Here is a 20,330-nt window from a genome sequence, read left to right on the forward strand (position 1 = left end):
AAGCTTGAGATGGAGAGATCTGTTTGATCACCAGACTCTGCTATCCTCAGCAAAAGCTTGAGATAGTCTCCCAGTGGAGGGTCCATCCCACAAGATATTTATGGGAAATATTTATGGGAAATAAATAAAGATATTTATGGGTGCATCTGAAGCTAGTTGATAAGAAGACTGAATGGTGAAATGCTGTAATTTGAGTGAAGGAATGCTATCATGGTGCCAGACAGCTATTTCTCCCTGCTTAAGGTTTTGGAGGAAAACTGTGACATAATTTTCTACTGCTTCTGGTTCCCTATAATAGAATAGATTCCTGTCTACTGTGATCTTGTCATTACGGACAGGGCCAGCATGAGGTTTACAGTGAAATCTGGCAGTTACGTTGTTTAGAAAATCTCCCCGAATTAGAAGAAATCAGAAATTGTGCCCGTGTACGAAGATCAGTCAGTTCCACAGCAGAACCTTCCTTCTGAAAAAGCAGCATCTCTTGCGCATCGCTTTCAAGCTTAGTGGTTAGCTTGTAAGACCCGTATTTTCAGGGCTGACTTTGTAAGGGAAAGGAACAGCAAGTTTACTTCTTAGAATGATATGTGAAGTTATTTTTACATTTCTAGAATCCCTTAGTCCTACAGGTCCTATGGGGATAGGAGGCTAAGGCACGGATTTCTAGTTACAGTGTTTGTATGTTGGTTCTGTAAGTCCAGATAGGATAACGAGTCCAGTGAGTGTGTGCGAATGCCTCTGCTTGGGGTCGTACTGGTTATTCAGTTAAAAAGGGCAGAAATTCGCGTATTCACCGTGCTGTGAACATACGCAGTTAGCTATTGTAATTTCCCCGTTCTTTTCTGAGTTTACTAGCTTGTTTGTGGCTCAGGATTCAAATTCGGCACCTTCCAGATGGGATTCAGCGCTCTACTTTCTCAGTGCAGGAGAGAGAGAAAATAGGAAAGAACGGGTCACTCAATAACTGAGAAGACTGAAATGCCAGTGCCTGATTTTAAGTACCTGAATGGCTGTATGCATTGAGGGACTATCTGTGTGCTTTAAGTTAGAAACATGAACCAGTTCTACACTGAGGTAAGGTCCCATACTTGACCCACGGCAGAGCTTTCCCATCTGTCGGTGGAAATGTCTGATATCAAGGGCGCTTTCTAGCCCCTCGCAGGAGTCTTTTTTAGTGAATTGGGTTCATGAATGATATTATTACAGCTGCAAGTGGAATTTGGATGTTCATAAAAGTACTTTGCACAGTGCTTTGGCATCCATGAAAAACTAGCTAGAGCCCCGTGGCCTGACATTTCCCTTGGACAGGAACCCAGTTGTTCTTTGGTGTTTTTAATACAAAGACAAGAAAAAACTTAGTACTTGTGTACCTCATGAAGAAAATCCCTTATGAGAAAAGTGTCTCCTGCACCTTCTGCTCACATTGAAGCAGGCTGTTTTCCCAAATATTTAGTGTTCAAAAGTAGGCCATTTGTTGAAGTTCAGAGTAGCCCATTTACATCCCAGTTGGCTGACTGTCAAGCTAGCCACTAAAATATATTATGATTCAAAATGTTAACTACTTCCTCTGAAAGGTTGGTGGTTGGAAACCACACTTCAAACCAAGGTCGTAAGCATCTTTGAACAGTAAACTTCCCCAGTCTCTAGGGAAAAAGAATTAAACACTTTGTTCGCTTTTAATGAAGCTGACGGTGCATGGGGAGAACTAGTTCTGTTTATTAGACCTCTGATTTACATGATAACTAAGAAAATGCTCTGAAGGCAGCCATTTATTAAACAGAAATGAAACTTTTGGCTTTTGAAATGTACCTAGTGCTTTGATTATTTTGGCATAAAATTGATAATTCTAAAAACCTACTTTTTATTTCAAGCAAAGTTTCAATTGCATCTTCTAAAGGACTGCAATGTACTGTATCTCAAAGGAGCGTTATCAATATGCTTATGCTTCCAATCTGATCTGTTCTCAGCTTCTTAATCATAGAGGAAACTACCTTGGCTGTCTGTATCTACTGGTCTTTTTTTTTTCCTTTTAATTTTTAAGTCAAATCTATCATTACCTTTTCAGGAGCACAGAATAGCTGAAGCAGTAGTTGAAGATAGTCCCTGAAAAACTTAATGGTGATACATGTGGACCTTGCTAGTGGCATAGTGCAAAAGCAGCTCCTGAATTACATTCAGGAAGCTAAAAAAGCAGTAAATACTATCTAAGTATTAACTGTATATGCAAAGAACTGAAGGAGTTGTCTGGGGTGTGATGTGATTAGGAGCATTTGAGAACATCTGATCTGAAAATCCCTGTCAGACCTCAGTAGGTTGGTGTCACTGTTGATGCTTGTGAACAATGTAAAAAAAAGCCTTGACCATTTTAAACCCCACCAAGTGAAGGTCGCCTTGAATATTTTTCAGTCAGAACGTTTTCCGTCAGGAAAGTCTGTTTCTATGGGGAATATACTGAATTTGCTCATACTTCACTGAGTATTCTGGGAAAGAATTAAACTGAAGAATTTTGATTGTGTAGAAATAGTTGTAAATAGTGCATTTTTAAAGCAAAAGGTTTTCAACTTGTTTGAAAACACCTTTGCTTTTTGAAATGCATTTTATTTTATGCCGAAAAGTAATAAAAGTAGTGTTAAAAATGAAACTGGGAGAAAACATTCTGCTTGACAGTCTCAGAAGAATTTAATTAAGCTCAGCTGAAAAATACTGGCTGACAGAAGAAATTGTAATGAAATGTTCCGTTCTAATTCTGAATAGAAAATAAAATTTGAGGTTCTAGAATTTATACAAAAATTTTAGCACTTACACAGGATAAACACAAGGAAGGTGGTTTGCAAAAATTAAATGACAAAACTGATGGAAGATGAGTTTCTTAGTTAGAAACCTTTCACATGCTTTTAAAGGTAAAGGAGAACAATAATAAACCCCTTTGGCTTGGCCTATAAATCAGTGAAATCTGTGGAGCAGTCTCCACTGACCTTCATGTGTTCTCGTTCAAGTCCTTCAGAAATTCAGAAGCAATTCTTAATTGAAGTGTGAAAAAGTAAATAAGCTCTGCAGGACCTTCTTGATTAGGATGCCTACTTTGACTGGAAGGATAAAGGCTAACCTTGAATTTAGAGTATAAATAAGCTGAAATTCCAAAGTGCCCATCAGAGCATTAAAGTCACTGTAGCGCTCTTTCCTAATTCTGTTCCCTTTCAGGATATCTCTATATTTTCTTTGGCAGTAATACCCGAGGAAGTCTTTGCCCCTTTTTTTATTAACAGCGATCCATGTGGGGATTTGTTTTACAGTGTGGCTCCAGTTGAATGACACCACTAAAGGGGACAGTGAACTTCGGAGTGAGGTTGGAAATGGGCAGGTAGCGGTGAGGAGGACTTTTAAGCTTTGCCACCAGAGAAAGGTTATCACTTAGAATTGGCCTTGATTTAAAAAAAAAAAAAAAGATCTTAAATACAATGTTTTGAGTCACGAAGAGATGAAGCATTGTTAGCTTTGTGCCATTACATGTGAATAATGATTAAGTGAACTGAACAGGCAGTAGTTACTGTTCATTAAGCCTTACTTGAACTGCTACAGATCTGAATCAATTTGCAAACGACCGTAAGTAAAACCTAGGATCTGTTTGTGTTTTCCAGGGTGTGCAGACTTGCATCTTCTGGATATGTTGACACCTACCGAAAGAAAAAGGCAGGGGTACATCCACGAGCTCATTGTCACGGAAGAGAACTATGTAAATGATCTGCAGTTGGTCACAGAGGTAAGACGGCACAGCAGCTTCAGGAGCAGGTTTTAATCGCTCATGTTTTTAAAGTAAATCAATAATTTCACTGCACAAACTCATTTTATATCACTGCTGTGTTTGACTTCCTAGGGATGATCTGTATTAAATTTTCATTGGTCTGTCTATCTATCTCTATAGATGTATGCATGCATGTAACTAATGTTAAGCCCTTGTGTTACCGTCACCAAAACGCTGATGTTTAAAGTATCATTCTAGTAAACCCTTTTTGCTCCTGATTTTGAATGGTTATTTCTCATGTATAAGTTCTTAAAGCTTGAAGCGCTTTATGTGCCAGTTTCCGCATTCACAGTGGCACTCAGTTATCACTTACTGTGATTTTCTTTAAATGTTACAAGGTGCATCTCTTATGTGGGAAAAAAGGGAATTAGTACAGGCAACTGACTTAGCCAGTTCTTTTGACAGAGAGGGAAAGCCCTTTTTTGAAAAAGAGGTCAAGATGTGCAAACCTGAGACACTATGAGATAAATCAGGACTTCCATAAAAGAGTCCAAAGTAAAATGTATTTTAAGTTGCATTATCAAAGTAATCCTGGGATATTTTGCAGGAGACCTCTGCCTAAAATTCCTGTTTCAAACAGATTATCCAGGTCATAATTAACACCACCAACACAAATTTACGGTATTCTCTTTTAACGCCGCTCACAAACATATTATCAGGGAACACGATGGATCTCTGGGGCACAGCGCATGCTTGAAGTCTGACCTTCCACTGAGTGTCAAGTGCTACTCTGATGTGAAGTTTTCTCAGCTCTAGACTAAGGAAATGAGCATCATCAGTTCTTAGTCACTTTGATTATACTTACCATATACTTTCTAAATTGCTTAATTTTCTGAATCTATAGATCTTCCAGAAACCACTAATGGAATCTGAGCTGCTGACAGAAAAAGAAGTTGCTATGATTTTTGTTAATTGGAAGGAGCTGATTATGTGCAATATAAAACTACTGAAGTAAGTTTTTTTCTCCATACTTAGCAAGAACAAAATCATGGGCCTCTCCCCCGGCTTCTCCTTGTAGCTGCATGAAAATATTTGCCACTTATGCAAGTAGTAAGCAAAAGGGCCATGCGTTTTTCCTTATTGGAAAAAGCAAATTATTAACAATGTTTGCTATCGCTTATTGTTGTTGTGGAGGAAAATCCAGCAGTTCTTTGCTGAGTAAGTATTTGCACTTACTGTGCTCTTGGCGTACATGGGCCTCAGAAGGCAAGATCAACCTCTCCTACAGAGAAGTGCCTGCCGAGGCTACCCACAGTCCTGTCATAGATTTTTACTTCCTCTGTCACAGCCCATACCCAGTTCCAGTCCTATTATCCGAGAATGCAAAACAAAGCACAACAACCTCTGCCTCCCTTACTCCGAGTTAGCTGATGCACTCCGTCAGTTACTGTAGGCTTACAGCACCTGAATGAGCTGTTTTGTGAGAAGCGGCACCAACAAAGCCTGGTTTCCCATGGATTTGTGTCCAGTGTACCCTGCACCCTTCCTTCCAAAGTCTCCGGGTACTGCAGCTCCAACTCTCTACCGTGAAACTCCACGCGGTGCAAGTACCTTTATTTCTCCCTTCGTTCTCTGTGGCTTCCGATGGATCCAGTCTTCCTACCTGCATCCTTCTCACCCATCCCTACTGCCTCAGCAAGACACAGTAAATGCTGTGGCTGGTTTGGAGGCACGTGCACGCGGGTTGCTCATCTGGCCATTGCCAGAGAAAATGAGTAAGGATTGAGTTAAACCTGCATCTTCAGAAGCAAGAGGATTAATACATAAAAATAAAAAGGTTGTTTTCTCCCAACTGAGCTGCTAATTTTCATTGAACTGACAGGGATTTTAGAACTCCTCTGTTGTGAAATGTGTTTGAAAGTGGCCCACAAGTTGATAAGTTATGACAAGTTATGATAAGTTATGATAAGCGATAGGACAAAAGCAGATGGCTCGATGACAGTAAACCTCCTTTCCCTAGGAAACCAGGCTAAAAACTGGAAGTAGCTTTGGGCTTAAAGTAGTGGTAAGGTTTTTATTCCTCATTCAAGACCATATCTGTTACTCTCTTTCGAAACTAATAAAAAAGGAGATTACATTCCTTTTTATATCTGATCTGGCATTGCATTAAGTTAATGTCAAGTAACAGTTCAGTGACCACAAGAGGGAAGAATGTTGTTGGCTGAGGGTGCAATCTTGATTATTGTATTCTTACAATATGCAATAAATCTAGTGACTGATCTATTTATTATTCAGGGGTCTCTTTGTTTCAATAATGAATAAGAATCAAACCGTTTATTTCATAACTGAGGAATCATTCTTTAGTGGTCTACTTATAAAACACACATGACCTTTTCACGTTTAGGGCTTTGCGTGTGCGTAAGAAGATGTCTGGAGAGAAGATGCCAGTGAAAATGATTGGTGACATACTGACAGCTCAGCTGCCACACATGCAGCCTTACATTCGGTTCTGCAGCTGCCAGCTCAATGGGGCAGCCCTCATCCAGCAGAAGACAGATGAAGTCCCTGAGTTCAAGGAGTTTGTTAAAGTAAGAGAAGAAGCAATCGCCGTGAATTTTGTACACTGTAAATTTAGCTCATCATTTTGCTGATTTGCAAAACATAGTCTCAAATAGTGCTCTACGTTGGGCTAGAATGAAGAGTCTTCAGACTTAAGCACTCATTGGAAGAATACATTTTTTCATTGAAGGAATACATTTTTTCGAACAACTATAGAGCCATAAAATACTTTGTTTAATAGCGGTTTTGCTGTAAAATGCTGGGACAGTAAGAAGAGGCCCTTCTCTTGTACAGGCAAGGCCGGTGAAGAATATGTTGTAAAAAATACAAGAAATTCTTCTGCACTGATATTGTTTGTGATCCAAGAACAGATTTAGCTGAGGCATGGTGTTCATTTGTTGCCTTACCTTTTCCTTTCTTGGAGGAGCTCATTTTGCAGGGTTTTAAACAAACTGACTAACACCGTTTTACCTCTCTAATGTTTCAGAGGTTAGCAATGGATCCTCGCTGTAAAGGAATGCCGCTATCAAGTTTTCTACTAAAGCCTATGCAACGGGTAACGAGATACCCACTAATAATTAAAAATGTACGTTCTTTTGCAAAGATGATGTTTTTGATGCTTTGCTTATAGCTTAATGACAGGGTAGTTTCCCTATTTGTGTCAAACTTTGTCACTCTTAGATATCTGATGTGCTAGAGAATGTGGGGTGTCCTTTTGTGTTTGATCACGCTAGAGCAAATGCGGTAACTCATTTGGCTTCCGTGAAATGACTGTATTTCCATTAGAAACAGAAGTGAAACTTGCACACAAAAAACCAGAAGGCAGTAAATGCTGAATGACAATTTTAAAATTCAGATAACAGGAGTAACGGGTCAATCTTATGCTCATCTTTGCCTTTTTCCACAGTGTCATTCCCTCCCCACGGTCTGGTAAATGACATTCAGCGTGCAAGCCTGAATGCCAAATTGTTGCAAGTTACCTTACTGCGCAGCTTGCATTGCTGGATAACTTACAACCCTTTCCTAACTTTCATTTGTTGCCTAACGCTTACCATCCTGAATAATGCTATTGAACTTGGCCCAAGACTTTTGCAGGAAAGAATTATAAATTGGATGTTGGCATTTGAGAGATTCCTTAAACAGTCACGGATATATTTTCCATGGCTGGAATTCGCATACTTATGTCAGAAGAGTGAGCGGTGTACTGATGCAAAGGCTCTGCAGGCAGGCATTCATTTCAGCTGTTCACAAACAGACTGTGAGTTTGTCTCCTATTTTTCATGTTTGTCAAGGAGGAAAAGAAATTTGGAACCTACTGGCTGGCTCTGATGAAAATAAAGAAATAAAACAGAAGTATAGGGCTGACAACATGAATACGTTTTAACTGCAGATAACAGAAAAGGCTAATGTATTTTATTTATCTGTAGATAATAGAAAACACTCCTGAAAACCACCCTGACCACAGTCACTTGAAGCATGCTCTTGAGAAAGCAGAAGAATTATGTTCTCAAGTAAATGAAGGCGTGCGGGAGAAGGAAAATTCAGATAGGCTGGAGTGGATCCAGGCTCACGTTCAGTGTGAAGGCCTGTCGGAGGTAAACAAAGTGCTATATAGAGTAACGCAAACATGGGCGCACTTCTCCACCGGTCGGGAAGAAACCATGGCTCACTTACGGCACTGCGTCAGGGGACAAACGGTGTAATTAATCTAGTCGTATAATCTTCAATCATTTGTTTTCATCTTTCTTTGGCTCCCTTTCGCTCCTGCACGTAATCCTTTTTGCTGCTCGTGTTATTGCCTTCTGTATGATAAATGCTGCTTTTGTTGCCTGCCTCTGGACTAGTGCCAGGTTCAGTGCTGCAATTTTCGACCACAACTTTCCAGTTTCATAGACCTTTATAATACAGCGGTTATTGTACTGCTGTATCTCATCCTGAAGCTATACCTGACCATCCTGGAGTGCTTTAAAACGCATCACAGAAAATATTTTTTGTGATAAAACTTTGTATCCATTTTGAAAACTCAAGAATACTGATCAAGTCTCTCACAAGACTTCACAGAGAGAATCACTGCCTCCCATTGCATACTATTTTTTAAGGTAACATGCTAAGTTTCTCTACTGAAACTATAATGAAAATATTGTGTCGGTGTGTCCTGCAAAAGGATGGAGGTTATTTTGATGGCCTCCCTATTATTGGTGAAGGTAATAGAGGCAGACAGATCACAACTTGATTTTCAAAGTATGCATTGAGTTTTCAGTTCTAGAAGATAAAAAAATAGTAAGCACTGGTTGGTTTATAAACTGGAAAACATTGCATTTCATCTTATGAAATCTAACTGTTTCAGGGGAAAGACAGGTATGACAATTTTAGAAGGGTCAAAGTCACGTTCAAGTGTCTTATAACTACTGCCTGAAGGAAGCTGGCTGCTTTTGTCTTCTGTACATGATGTCTGGCCCTAGAACACCAAAAATATTACCTGAAAGACCAGTTGGATGCTTGCCGACACGGTAATGCCAGCAGCGGCCTTGAACCTGTGGCAAGGAGTGGTCCGACCCTTCCCCAGTTTCTGGCTGAGATGTTTCTGATCTCTAAAAGGAGCCACTCCAGATCTAGCTGCCTGGCCAAGTAGGATGGCAAGAACCGTACCATCACCTAGTGAAAATAAACCTGAAAATGACACTTTAGGAAAGGGCAAGCCTCTACTCCTCTGCTAACAACCTCCAGATGAGTCTTCAATTCTGCCAGTTCCAGCCACTGGTCAGCACCTGACCTCTAACTGCAGGTATCGTGGGGACACACAGACAGGTTATGTGGAAGTCCTGTGGTATGTTTTAGTGGGTGAAATTCAAACACAATTCAGAAATCCAGGCCTTGTTAAGAAAGCTCGGCATTTGGAGAGGCCATTTGCATAACTACTGCTAATGCGGGACAAGTCACCATCAGCTCAGTTCCACTCAGATGCATGCGCGTGGCAGAGAAACTCGAAAGGAGGCACAAACGCTTTTGGCTTCTCTCTGACTGCCCAGGCCATGCCCCGAGCAACTGACGGGCTGCCTTAAAGTTAATTGTTGTGTAGCCTTTCTATGACTTGCACTGCTTATCATGCGCAAGGCAGAGACATCGCTCATCATCCCTGTGACACAAATTGAAACTAATGTCAGGACTCAAAACTATATTTGATCTCTTTCAGGGGAACCTCGATTGTTTTACTTTATACAGTGCGTTGTTGTTCTTCTTCTACTTTTCGCAGCAACTCGTATTTAATTCTGTTACAAACTGCTTGGGACCACGCAAGTTTCTGCACAGTGGGAAACTCTATAAAGCCAAGAGTAACAAGGAACTGTATGGCTTTCTGTTCAACGATTTCCTCCTCCTGACTCAGATCATAAAACCTCTTGGCTCTTCTGGCACAGACAAGGTCTTCAGCCCCAAGTCTAATCTACAATACAAAATGTACAAAACTGTGAGTACCCCTCTTAAACGGTGACTAAGACGGTTACATGCTAACAGTGTGTATAGCAGGCAGCAGCTCCCATACTGGAGCAATAGCCTTTGTATAGAAGAGGTTTGAAAGCTTTGGCATGTGCTGGGGATTCCAGGGACTGATGGGGAGAAAGCTGGTTGTTTGCTTTACCGAGATAAGAAAAGGTGCTTTTGAAGCTTTGCTAAAACAACCTCTTCAACAGAGGTCGCGTGCACCAGGGAGTGATGGGGAGAGTAGTGTTTGCTGCTCTTTGTGGGAAAGGAGAGATTGCTATGCTTCATGAGGCTGCTTGCTTACTTCAGGAGAAGTGTTCCCAGACTCTGGAGGCACCTATATCTCTGATAATAAGAAAATTTTTTAAAATGGCATATCTGAAGAAAGATGGGAGGCAGGCAGGTAGAAGGGGAAAGATACTGCAGGCGCAAGATAAATCTGTTGTAAATTGCTCTGTGTTGAATGCATCTCTTCAGATATTGTGCGGTAGAACTCTAGCTTTGCCTAATGTTTTACAGCCCATTTTTCTAAATGAGGTACTAGTAAAATTACCCACAGACCCTTCTGGAGATGAGCCCATCTTCCATATCTCCCACATTGATAGAGTCTATACACTCCGGGCTGAAAGCATTAATGAAAGGTAAGTACCTGCATAGGCCATGTTAGTACTGAGTTTGAAGTCTGGTGCAAATGTATATGATGTACACATGCATAGCAGTCTCTGAGCAGTTTATCTTGCAAGACTGGAGAATTCCTTCTGCTTGAGAATACGGTGATGCTCAATATATGAAAAGGAGGGAGAAATAATGCTGTTTCCTGAATTCCAGTACGACCAAAGTGAAATGGCTAGGAGGGCTGGTATATAGGCTGTATTTCACAACATTTTATGTTAGTGTGAGGAAGCCAAAAGATGCAATCCTACCTTCTTCTGTTAACATTTTTTTGTGCCATTGCAAGTGTTTGTTTGGCTGCATGTTGAATGAGATTCAGGAACAGGTCAGAATTAGAACTCGAAGCAAAAACTTACCAAACTAAACCCAGTTAGTCTTAATCTGCTTTAGTTCAGACTGAAACAGTCAAGGAACGGCAAACTCAAAACCTCAGGTGGTGATTTTTATCTCTGGCAAGCTTATGGAGGCAGATTACACTGACTTATACTGAAAAGGTTTCTCTACAGAAATGTAAGGTCTGGAAAGATAACCTCTGTTAAAAAATGAAGCTGGAAGTGCAGCAAACCCCTTCCCCGTAGTATAGGCATTGTGTTATGCCACCTTGCAAATGTATGGCCCCTAAAAATTCTGATGCGTAAAAATGTGTAAAACATCTTTGCTCCCTGCCTGCCTGACAGTGCTATTCATTATTATTTATACACATAGTTTTTCTTGCAAAAGATCATACTTTTATGGGTCCCATTTGTCCTTTGGGATGCTGTCTGTCCCTCTATGCCACAGAATGAACGAGCATCGTGGTTAGACCCTTGGTGATGAAAATCGACACAGCCTGTTCAACTTAGGATCTCTAGCACAGATCAGACTATAGCAATAATCATCTGTTCTGCGTCAGAGCACTCACAGCAGTGGTCAGAAACATCTAAACTCCGCACCACATTCACCCTACCTAGCTCGAGGAACTTCAGCGAGAAGCTTAGGCGCGCTACGCTGAACCGTCGGTGGAAGGAGCCAGATCTTCGTACGCTGAACGCCCTCTGGAGGTGCCTGCCTCTCTCCACGCACCGTAGAGAGAGCCCACGGGAACTGCTATCTGAGTTTGCGTGCTCTAGGCAAATGCCTATACTTAGGGGATACAGCCTTTGACTTGCTTCTCTGCCAGAATTGCTTACTAAATCAATGCAGCATTTTCGGTGAGATACCTCCAGGTTTTCATCATTCACTTGCTTTTAACTAAGAGCAACAGAAATAAAACATTAGCATCAATGAGTGATTAATTTGCCCATTTAATCTTAAAAGACCTTTATGATCAAAGGCTTGGTATACTTCTGAAGCTGCCGTTCACCATTTAGGGCTGAGCTGGAAGACAGAATTGTCCTTAAGTGTTTTGTTTTCTTGAACAGCTCTCTGTGCAGAATACGGGTGAGCGTTCAGATCCAGTGTAAGTAGCGGCGATGTCCTGTAGAGCAGCAGCTCTTCATTTTGGGATCGGAAATGGATCCACAACTTCTAGGTTCTCTCATTTTGCCTTGACTCAGGTCTCAGCCTCCCTTTTGTGTCACATCAATTCTTCTAAACCCTTGAGGTCCCTTGGTACCCCTTCTTCCACGCTTTTTCTCTGTCAGTCTTTCCACTCAGTCTCTTAAGTATGAGATGCTTTCCCAGAAGTGCCCGTAGGGAACCAGGATCATTCATCATCTATGTACTCCCTGAGTTATGCTTCACGTGTCCCGAGGCTCAGAAGGATTTTGGTATGAAGCCTTAGGGCTCAAGAAAAGTGGCCACCTCTGCAACATAGCTGTCTTGAATCTACTGGCTACAAGAAGTTACTTTATTACAATAAAGCAAAAGGCTTGGTGAAAGCAAACCTGTTATCTATACCTTTCGGTTTCTCACCAAGCCCCTCCTGCTTGTGATTCTCTTGAGCTTTCTTTGTGTAGTAGGATCTGCTAGCTTGGGATGGTTAAATTTCTGCAGGTGCTATAAATTCCAGTGAGATCTCTTCCAGGCAGACAGCTTCAGTGTAGCAGAGCCTCTGATGGGGCCAGAGCCTGGGTTGGAAAGGAAGGACAGCTTTACTTTTGTCTGCTGTGCTCCAGGGAGGAAAAACGGAAATGGTATTTTGCAACTTTTTTCCCCTTTCCTTCTGAAGGACTGCCTGGGTTCAGAAGATCAAAGCTGCTTCAGAACTTTACATAGAGACTGAAAAGAAGAAGAGGGAAAAGGCCTACTTAGGTACAGCATGGGATGCGGGGGTCTCATCTTCTGTGGAAAAGTCCACGGGCAGGAAAACACGTTAATGACTTTTCTCTCTCCTCTTCTGTTTCACCGCAGTTCGCTCGCAAAGAGCAACAGGCATTGGGAGGTTGATGGTGAATATTGTTGAAGGCATTGAACTAAAACCTTGCAGGTCCCATGGTAAGGCCTTGGGTTTTTCATAATATGCCCTACGAAGAAGACATTCCTATTTGTCAGGCTAACTTTGAAGAAGGTTCTGTCCAAAACGTGGTTTTGTTTAATGAAGCAGTTTTAATGAACTTAAAATATGCGGAAGTGATTTTGTGCAGTTCAGTAGTAATCATGCAGTTGTCCTGCATTAAGCATTTGTTTCAGACAAACCTAGTTTCCACCGCATAAGCCATATCATAAGAGATCATAAGCCACAAAGTCCTGAAATGAAGAGTGAAAGGTGCTCAGCGCCTTGCAGAACCGTGTCCCTGTTCATTATAATGGCAGCGAGGCCACTCTTTCCCCCATCTGTTGGCTGTAGGAGTAAAAGGATATTTAGGAGGAAGATCACACACCTAAAATCGCGATTACTCTTTTCTGTTCGTTTCCGTCTTCCCAGGAAAGAGTAACCCCTACTGCGAGGTGACGATGGGCTCTCAGTGCCACATTACCAAGACAATACAGGACACCCTCAACCCGAAGTGGAACTCCAACTGCCAGTTCTTTATCAAAGACCTCGAGCAGGACGTGCTCTGCATTACCGTGTTCGAGAGGGACCAGTTCTCCCCAGATGGTACGTAGGGGGCTGCCACCCTTCCAAGGGTGTTTTCAAATCTCCCGTGTTGAAGAGGTGCATGCCTACTGAGGTGAATCATAGAGTCAGAGAACGGTCTGGGTTGGAAGGGACCTTTAAAGATCATCTAGTTCCAACCCCAATATTGAACCCCTTTGCGTATTGGGAGTCCACTCACTCTTGATCCCCAGTGGAGTCGTGCTAGTATCAGCGCAAAAAGAATCGAGCTCTCTCTGGTTTTTGGGGGGTTTCCTTTCTTGTGCAGCTTGACAACAACTAAAGTGTGGTTTGCAATTCTGCTAAGTCTTTAGAAAACTCTGGATGCTGTTTGGAAATGGATAGATTAATGCAGGAGGAAGAGAAATGTCTTTAAGTTTCTGTAATATGCAATAAGAGTGGCAGAAATGAACCCAGGATTCCTAACTCATTCTTACTTCATAAGCTGGGATAAACGTATGGAGCATTGAAGAGTGTATTTTGGAGTCCTAGTCTCTCAGGAAGTATTTGGATAGGACTGTCATTCATGTGGCCAGCGCCAGTTGGCCCGTTGACCTTGTCGCTAGTGTGATGCACTGCTTGGCTTTATCATCTCCAGAGGGCTTCACACTCAGTTTGAACTGTGCAGCAGCCTTTGGCCTTTTTTCTGACATAAAATAAATAAGCTACTGAAGCAAGGCAGCTGTGAATTACATAGTGGATATTTCTGCTTATGGGACCATTTACTTTTAATGCTGCTGCTGTCTAATATGGTCTAGCTAAAATCCTCTTCTGTGCAGATTGGCAGCCTTTGGCCTTCTTCAACTGCAAAAATAGAGTTGGACTGAAGACTTGTTTTCTCCTTTTGTTGTGTGTAGATGGAAGCTTGGTTCCTTCTGCAAATTAGCATTTTATTGCAACGTAAAACAGTTGTTTCATTTCTGAGCGTGCTGTCTTTTTGCTTTTCAGACTTTTTGGGCAGAACAGAGATCCGTGTGGCAGACATTAAGAAGGATCAGGGTTCAAAGGGACCAGTTACAAAGTGTCTCCTTCTGCATGAAGTCCCAACAGGAGAGATAGTCGTCCGACTAGACCTGCAATTGTTCGATGAGCCTTAGAAGGAAAGGGACCCATGTTTTATTTCAGTCTGAGTTCACTGCAATAGTCTGCAGAAGCTGTCGCAAAATCCTTACTGGTGTGGTATGAAACTACTGCTTGCCCTTCACACGTCAGAGGGTTATCAAAGCAAACAGGAGCATCTTTGTGCCTTGATAATTCTCACTGAAAAATGAATCCCAATTTAGTGAGGAGATCTCCCTCGATTTCTCTATGTGGAACTTGATGTTAGTTTCCTGGGTTTATGAAATAACCTAGTTGTTCGTTGTGCTCCAGTCTGAAAGGCTGGCAAACCACATAGGTTGCTGTGCTTGCTCCAGTTACCCTACTCTTTAATTTACATGAAGAAGGCAATGTTTGTATGTTCTGGAGGCTTTCTGCAGGGTTTTCCCCATTAAGGAATTCTGTGCCTATTGCTCAGCAAAGGGGTGTGTAAATGTAATGTGAACGGAAGGAGCAGTTGCGCAGCAAGAAGATCTTTGAAGATCTTCAGGATGGTACTGAAAAGACTTAGAAAATAAATAGTCTATATCTATAAACAGAGAAGATTCTATTAACATACCACTTCATGACTCATTGCCCCTGAAAATAAATTACGTACAGGCCTTCTGCACAGAGATGAATTGCACTCCAGAAGAGTCCGCCCACTCGGTGTGGAAGCTGCTGTTTTCTATAGGACTGTAAATGTTCAAACAGTAAGCGAAGGATTAAACATAGAGCCCTGCTGTATGTTGTGCTATACCACTTCGATCCTCCTTTGCTGCTGCTGCTTGATTGTGTGACCGCAGATGGATGTTCTGCCACCGGCAGCGGGGAAGAAAAAAAATCACGGCTCTAGCTCAGGAAGCTAATTTCTACCCTGCGGAGTCTAGTTTGCAAAGCAATCGGTGGTGACCAGTTATTAAATTGTACCGTGCCTAACTGTGTTTGACATCACGTTACCGAATTCAGGGCAGCAGCATACGGTAGCTCACAAAGGTGTTTGTGGCAAGCCGGGGCGATTGCAGGTTCGGGGGCAGCGATACTGGATGCGACCAGAAACAGAGCGCTTGTGGTGGTGCGGAGTGGGTAACCCCGAAGTAAAAGCCTTGTCATCTGCGGGAATGCCCGGGCTTATATATCCATGTAACTCTACGAACACACACGTATAGGCCCACATCCAGCAAACTTGCCCTGTTTGGCAAAGCACCCAGCTTTAAGCGTGCACTTACGTCTTGTTTCCCTTAAGCACACGCGTAAGTGCTTTGCTGAGTCTGGTCTCAAGAGAGAATAGACACCTAAGAGTAAAATTCCTCCTTGTTCTGCTTGGATTCATTTTGTTCATGACTATCATGCATACACTGGTATTTTTGTAAGGACTTTCTTTCCGAATGGGAGGTGTCAGCCTGTTTCATTAGCATGTGAACGTTCTTGTGGAGCCTGTTGTTAGGTTTTGGTGTTCCTTGCATGTCCTTTCAGTACTGGTTTCCACCTCTCCTGTATAGGCGGTGTTCTCTAGCACTACAAGTCTTATTGATTTCCATTAGGAAATTAGGATATATTCATAACGGATAGGTAGCTACAGTATGGTAATAAGTGTAAACTGTGCTGGGAAGTGTCTGTGTATTATAATTTCCTACAAGACCACTGTAATGTTTCAAGCAATGGGAAAAAAAAAATGTATGTTGGAGGGACAACAAAGTTTACATTTCATACTTTTCAGAATCGCTTTATTATTTATTTATTGAAGATAGTGTAGAATTTTGTATCAGAAATGACAGACATACTTATGTATTTTTTGAAACAAAACAGAGATACACACTTTAGTTAGAAACTTTCAACTGACCACCTTTTAGAGGGAGTGTAACTTCCTAGGCATGCATTTGTTTACCACTAACTGGCTGAAAACATGATTAAGAGAACTTTAAGTTTCTATTTTTCAATGTTGTTAAGAAAATTGTTTCAATTAAAATATGTAAATAGTACTAAACCCATGCTCTCCTAATTCCATATCAATACATTTTATTAAATATAATGTATATGAAAATACACATTGTTGTGGTAGGATAAAAAAAGTGATAAAATCTATTAATGGAGTAACATTAAATGTCATTGTCTAACCTTTTATCGCTGTCCTAATTTTACTCAGTAGCTGTACATATGGTGAACATTCATTTCAGTGTTTAAAAAGTAGCATCACTTTTTTATGGTATCATTTCACCAGCATGAATTGCAGTAACAACTAAATAGACAAACAGGACAAAAAAAGACCGTGGGTGTCGTGCAGAAATCCTGGCCAGGGTTTCGAAGGGAGCCTCAAGGAGCTGCACCTTCCTCTGAGACTCAACTGGTGCTGGAAGCGGGGGCCCCTTAGCTGCAGGGGCTCCTCTCAGATTGTGACCCTTGTCATGGGCGTGTACGATTGCACCGTTTTGGGGAATTGTAACAGAACTGAGCGCCTTCCCGACCACCATCACTTGTGATGTCCCACTTACCCTCGATGCACAGCAACGTTGAACTCCCATTAACGTCAGTAGGAGTTACGCAAACAGGATGATGATGAAAGGCTGGGGTTCCTCTCATGGATATCTAATGAATCCCTCATAATCACCTAATCCTAAAGAGGAAGCTCGTCCTAATCCCTGTGCATTGAGAGCAGAATGTATATGTACCCTTAGGGCTAGCCGACCGGGCATCGGGATGTCGCTATTTTCTCACATGCTCGCCCTCAGTGCTCTGTAGCATATTGGCACTGTTGGCTTCCCAGACGGAACTGCTTTTCACCAGGGCTAGCCAAAGGTTTTTAGAAACCCATTGAATCCTGCCTGGTTTTCCCTGTTGAGGAATGCTACAGTCTTGCACATCGCTTTGCATTAACTCCGCGGCTGCGCGGGCTACAGGTTTCTGCTTTTCTACCCACCGTAGCTGCTTAGACCTCCTGCTCATCCAGGACCTCATGCTGTAAAAGCTCAGGCCTTTTACTGAAAAAAAGAGACGCTTCAGCTGCTTTCATAAAGAAAACGGCAAGCTCTCATAGGCCTGTTTAAATACCACCTGTGTTCTGAAGAGCCTGGGGAAGGGAGGGGCGCACAGCAATACCTAGGAAGGTAGGGACCTCTTTGTGTATTTAGAAAGTCAGCTGGCATTACCACAATGTATGAGGGTCGAGCCATCCTCTTAGGAGTGCCACGTGCTGGCTGTCAGGCCAAACTCTGCTAGTCTGTGCTACCGGTATTGAATACCTACATTTATGTAGACCCTAGTTTTCAGACGCTGGTTATTAATCTCTGAATGTCTTTGTAAAATAGCACACCTTAGCTCATAGGTTCCTTTCCAGCCCCATCAAGATGTGTGCAAACGTTTCCTAATGTTATGCAAAACAACCACAACAACAAAATCAAAGCCCAGATAAGACTTGATCACATTTTGGATTGAAAGAGCAGATTCATGCAGATGAGCATCCCACTAAAACGCAGAGGTTGTAAATTTATATATTGTGGAGTTCGGGGACTGGCTGGCTGCATTTGCTTTGGTAAAATTCATCCTTGTAGAGAGCCTGAGTACAAGATCTCTCCATTACTCTCCCTTAAAATGAGGCACTGGTGAGATTGAGCTAGTGCATGGGCCACTGGGACTGGCCCTCAAGATGGGGTTTCATTTCTCCCTTTCAGCAGGCTCTACTTTTTTGGAGAAGACGTTTTGCTTGGAAGTAATTCTTCAGCATCAAACAGCTCGGCTGGCAATAAAGCCTTTCTAAAAATAACACTGTGACTTTTTAATGCTTTCACTGCCTTTGTTGAAACAGCGGTCTTGCTTTGGATAAACTGGAGAAAAAAGCCCTAAGAGAAGAAAGAGCAAAATCCGCAGCTGTGAGAAAACATGCAATGGAACAAGTTGCACTGGTAGTTTGGTTTCCAAGCTGTAATTCTGGGAATTGCATTTTTCCCTTAGGTACGTTAATTTTAACAAGGAGAATAGTGTTTCTCCCTAGTGCTTCCTTGGTTTTAAGTCTTGTAGTAGAACTGAGTTGATGGGTCAGAAACTGGAAGGGAACACCACCGCTTTCAGAAATTATTAAAATGACTTTTGAAAGATGCTGGTAGCTGGGAACGGGCAGAACGTCAACGTTGTGGCTGCAGACAGGACAGGAAACCGAAGAGAAAGGAAAGGAATTTTTTTTTTTATTTTCCTTTTTTTTAGAGGTGGGTGGTTAGTTTAAAATCAGATCCTTAGTCTCACAGCAGAACTTCAATTATCCAGGACCCCAGGCATCCATAATATAGTGACAGTGATTAATAACAAACCACTGTTTGTGTTTGTCCTCAGCCTGGGAGAGCCACACTGGATTTAGTGCAGCTCTGTATTTATGCAGGAGTTTGCAGGCACTTTTTTATTGAAGTGGAGCTTTCTGGTGTTTGTAACAGCCTTACACTCCTCTTTCCAGGACTTTTACCTTCTGAGATATACCTCTGAGGTGCTAAGGCACCGTGTTGTTTCAAGATGCTTTCACAAGGACTTCATAGGCTTGTAAACAAACATTGCCGTCAGGCTCTTTGTTTTCCTGGTGTTGTCCAGGCAGCTCTCACGACCATCCAGGAGGTACACAGGTACGTGCCCTTTCCATACAGGGAATCGGCTGCACCAGCATCAGTGTGCCGGTTTTCTGTCTCTCGGAGGACTTGTTCCTATAGTATGAGGTATTTGCCAGCAACGCCATTATATGCCAGCAGGGTGGATGTCTGTGCTTTCACCGGTATCCCTCCCCATTTAGGACCTCTCCATCATTGCTCTGGTTGCAGTAAGAACCAGCCTGATCTTGTCGATCTGCCTCGAGAGCGTTTTCTCCCTGTGGATAGGAGTCAGCCCTGCAGAGGTGCCTCTCGGGGAAACCACCTGAGCTCATTTTCCTCTGCACTTGGTCAGGTGTAGCTGGAAGTCATGAGGTCCAGGGCAGGTTCAGCCCTCCCCCTTCAGAGGTCCGGCCTGCCACTGAGCACGCATCCGTGCCATCTTTCCCAGCAGTGCCAGGCTGGGAGCTCCGTTAGGGTTGAGGCTCATGTTTGAGATCACCCAGGTCCCCTCCCAGCCACAATTTTCCCCATCTGCTAAGCCCGTTGGCTCCCTCCAAGCCAGACACCGGCTGCGTTGCACGAACGAATGCAGCGGGTGACCAGAAAACACATCTCACTGCCTTGCTCCGTTGCGGTTTTTCTTCTGTGTACGTCTTGTGAGTAAAGTGGTGCTTCTGTCCTGTAATTAAGTCCTTTGGAAAGCATCGCTCTTTCCCTCCCTTTAACCCCCCCGCTGATGCTCAGCTCTGTGAAACAGTGCCGGGTTAGGGACTTTCCAGGCTTCTCCCTCACAGCTCATCTGGCAGCTGCCACCTCGGCTGCACCCTCCAGCCCTTGGCTCAACGAAGCACTTCAGCAGACGCTTAACTTTAATTCATGCCCCAATTCAGTGCAAAGGCATACGTAAAGCCAGCCGGGTGCCTACGTGCTTTGCCGGGGACTCGTGGAGGAATTCAGGCGGCTTCAATAATGTAGAGCCTACATTATAGGCTTGGTTGGAGCTCTGTAAGGATTGAAAGATTGCAATAGAGCGTCAAACGAAAAGTCAAGATTAAGATAAAATACAGAATAGTTCATAGTCTTTGCAGCTGATCTGTTTTCTTCCTTATCTTTCCGAAAGTGGTTTTAGCCACTAAACTCAACAGAATTGTATTTACTGGGCAAATCATAATTCATATACTTACAGATTGCAACACATTTGGAAGCACTGCAAATTAAA

The 20,330-nt window shown here is 42.5% G+C and overlaps 1 protein-coding gene across 7 annotated transcripts in view; it reads left to right on the forward strand.

Annotated features, from left to right (window-relative positions):
• The window catches only part of ITSN1 (intersectin 1), a 145,064-nt gene that overhangs the window by 122,717 nt on the left and 2,017 nt on the right, over window positions 1-20,330 (forward strand). For 6 of the 7 annotated variants that reach the window (XM_075171919.1, XM_075171941.1, XM_075171958.1 and 3 more), the window contains 11 exons: window positions 3,636-3,757; window positions 4,644-4,750; window positions 6,144-6,327; window positions 6,786-6,884; window positions 7,726-7,893; window positions 9,552-9,764; window positions 10,298-10,419; window positions 12,600-12,682; window positions 12,782-12,865; window positions 13,296-13,469; window positions 14,415-16,669. In XM_075171919.1, the coding sequence (XP_075028020.1) occupies window positions 3,636-3,757; window positions 4,644-4,750; window positions 6,144-6,327; window positions 6,786-6,884; window positions 7,726-7,893; window positions 9,552-9,764; window positions 10,298-10,419; window positions 12,600-12,682; window positions 12,782-12,865; window positions 13,296-13,469; window positions 14,415-14,563 (1,505 nt within the window). In that variant the 3' untranslated portion in view covers window positions 14,564-16,669. Of the gene's footprint in view, window positions 1-3,635; window positions 3,758-4,643; window positions 4,751-6,143; window positions 6,328-6,785; window positions 6,885-7,725; window positions 7,894-9,551; window positions 9,765-10,297; window positions 10,420-12,599; window positions 12,683-12,781; window positions 12,866-13,295; window positions 13,470-14,414; window positions 16,670-20,330 lie in introns of those variants that run through there. The other variant, XM_075171948.1, reaches the window with a different exon arrangement.

The sequence above is a fragment of the Calonectris borealis genome, chromosome 1, assembly GCF_964195595.1.
Source record: "Calonectris borealis chromosome 1, bCalBor7.hap1.2, whole genome shotgun sequence".
NCBI classification, from domain to species: domain Eukaryota; kingdom Metazoa; phylum Chordata; class Aves; order Procellariiformes; family Procellariidae; genus Calonectris; species Calonectris borealis.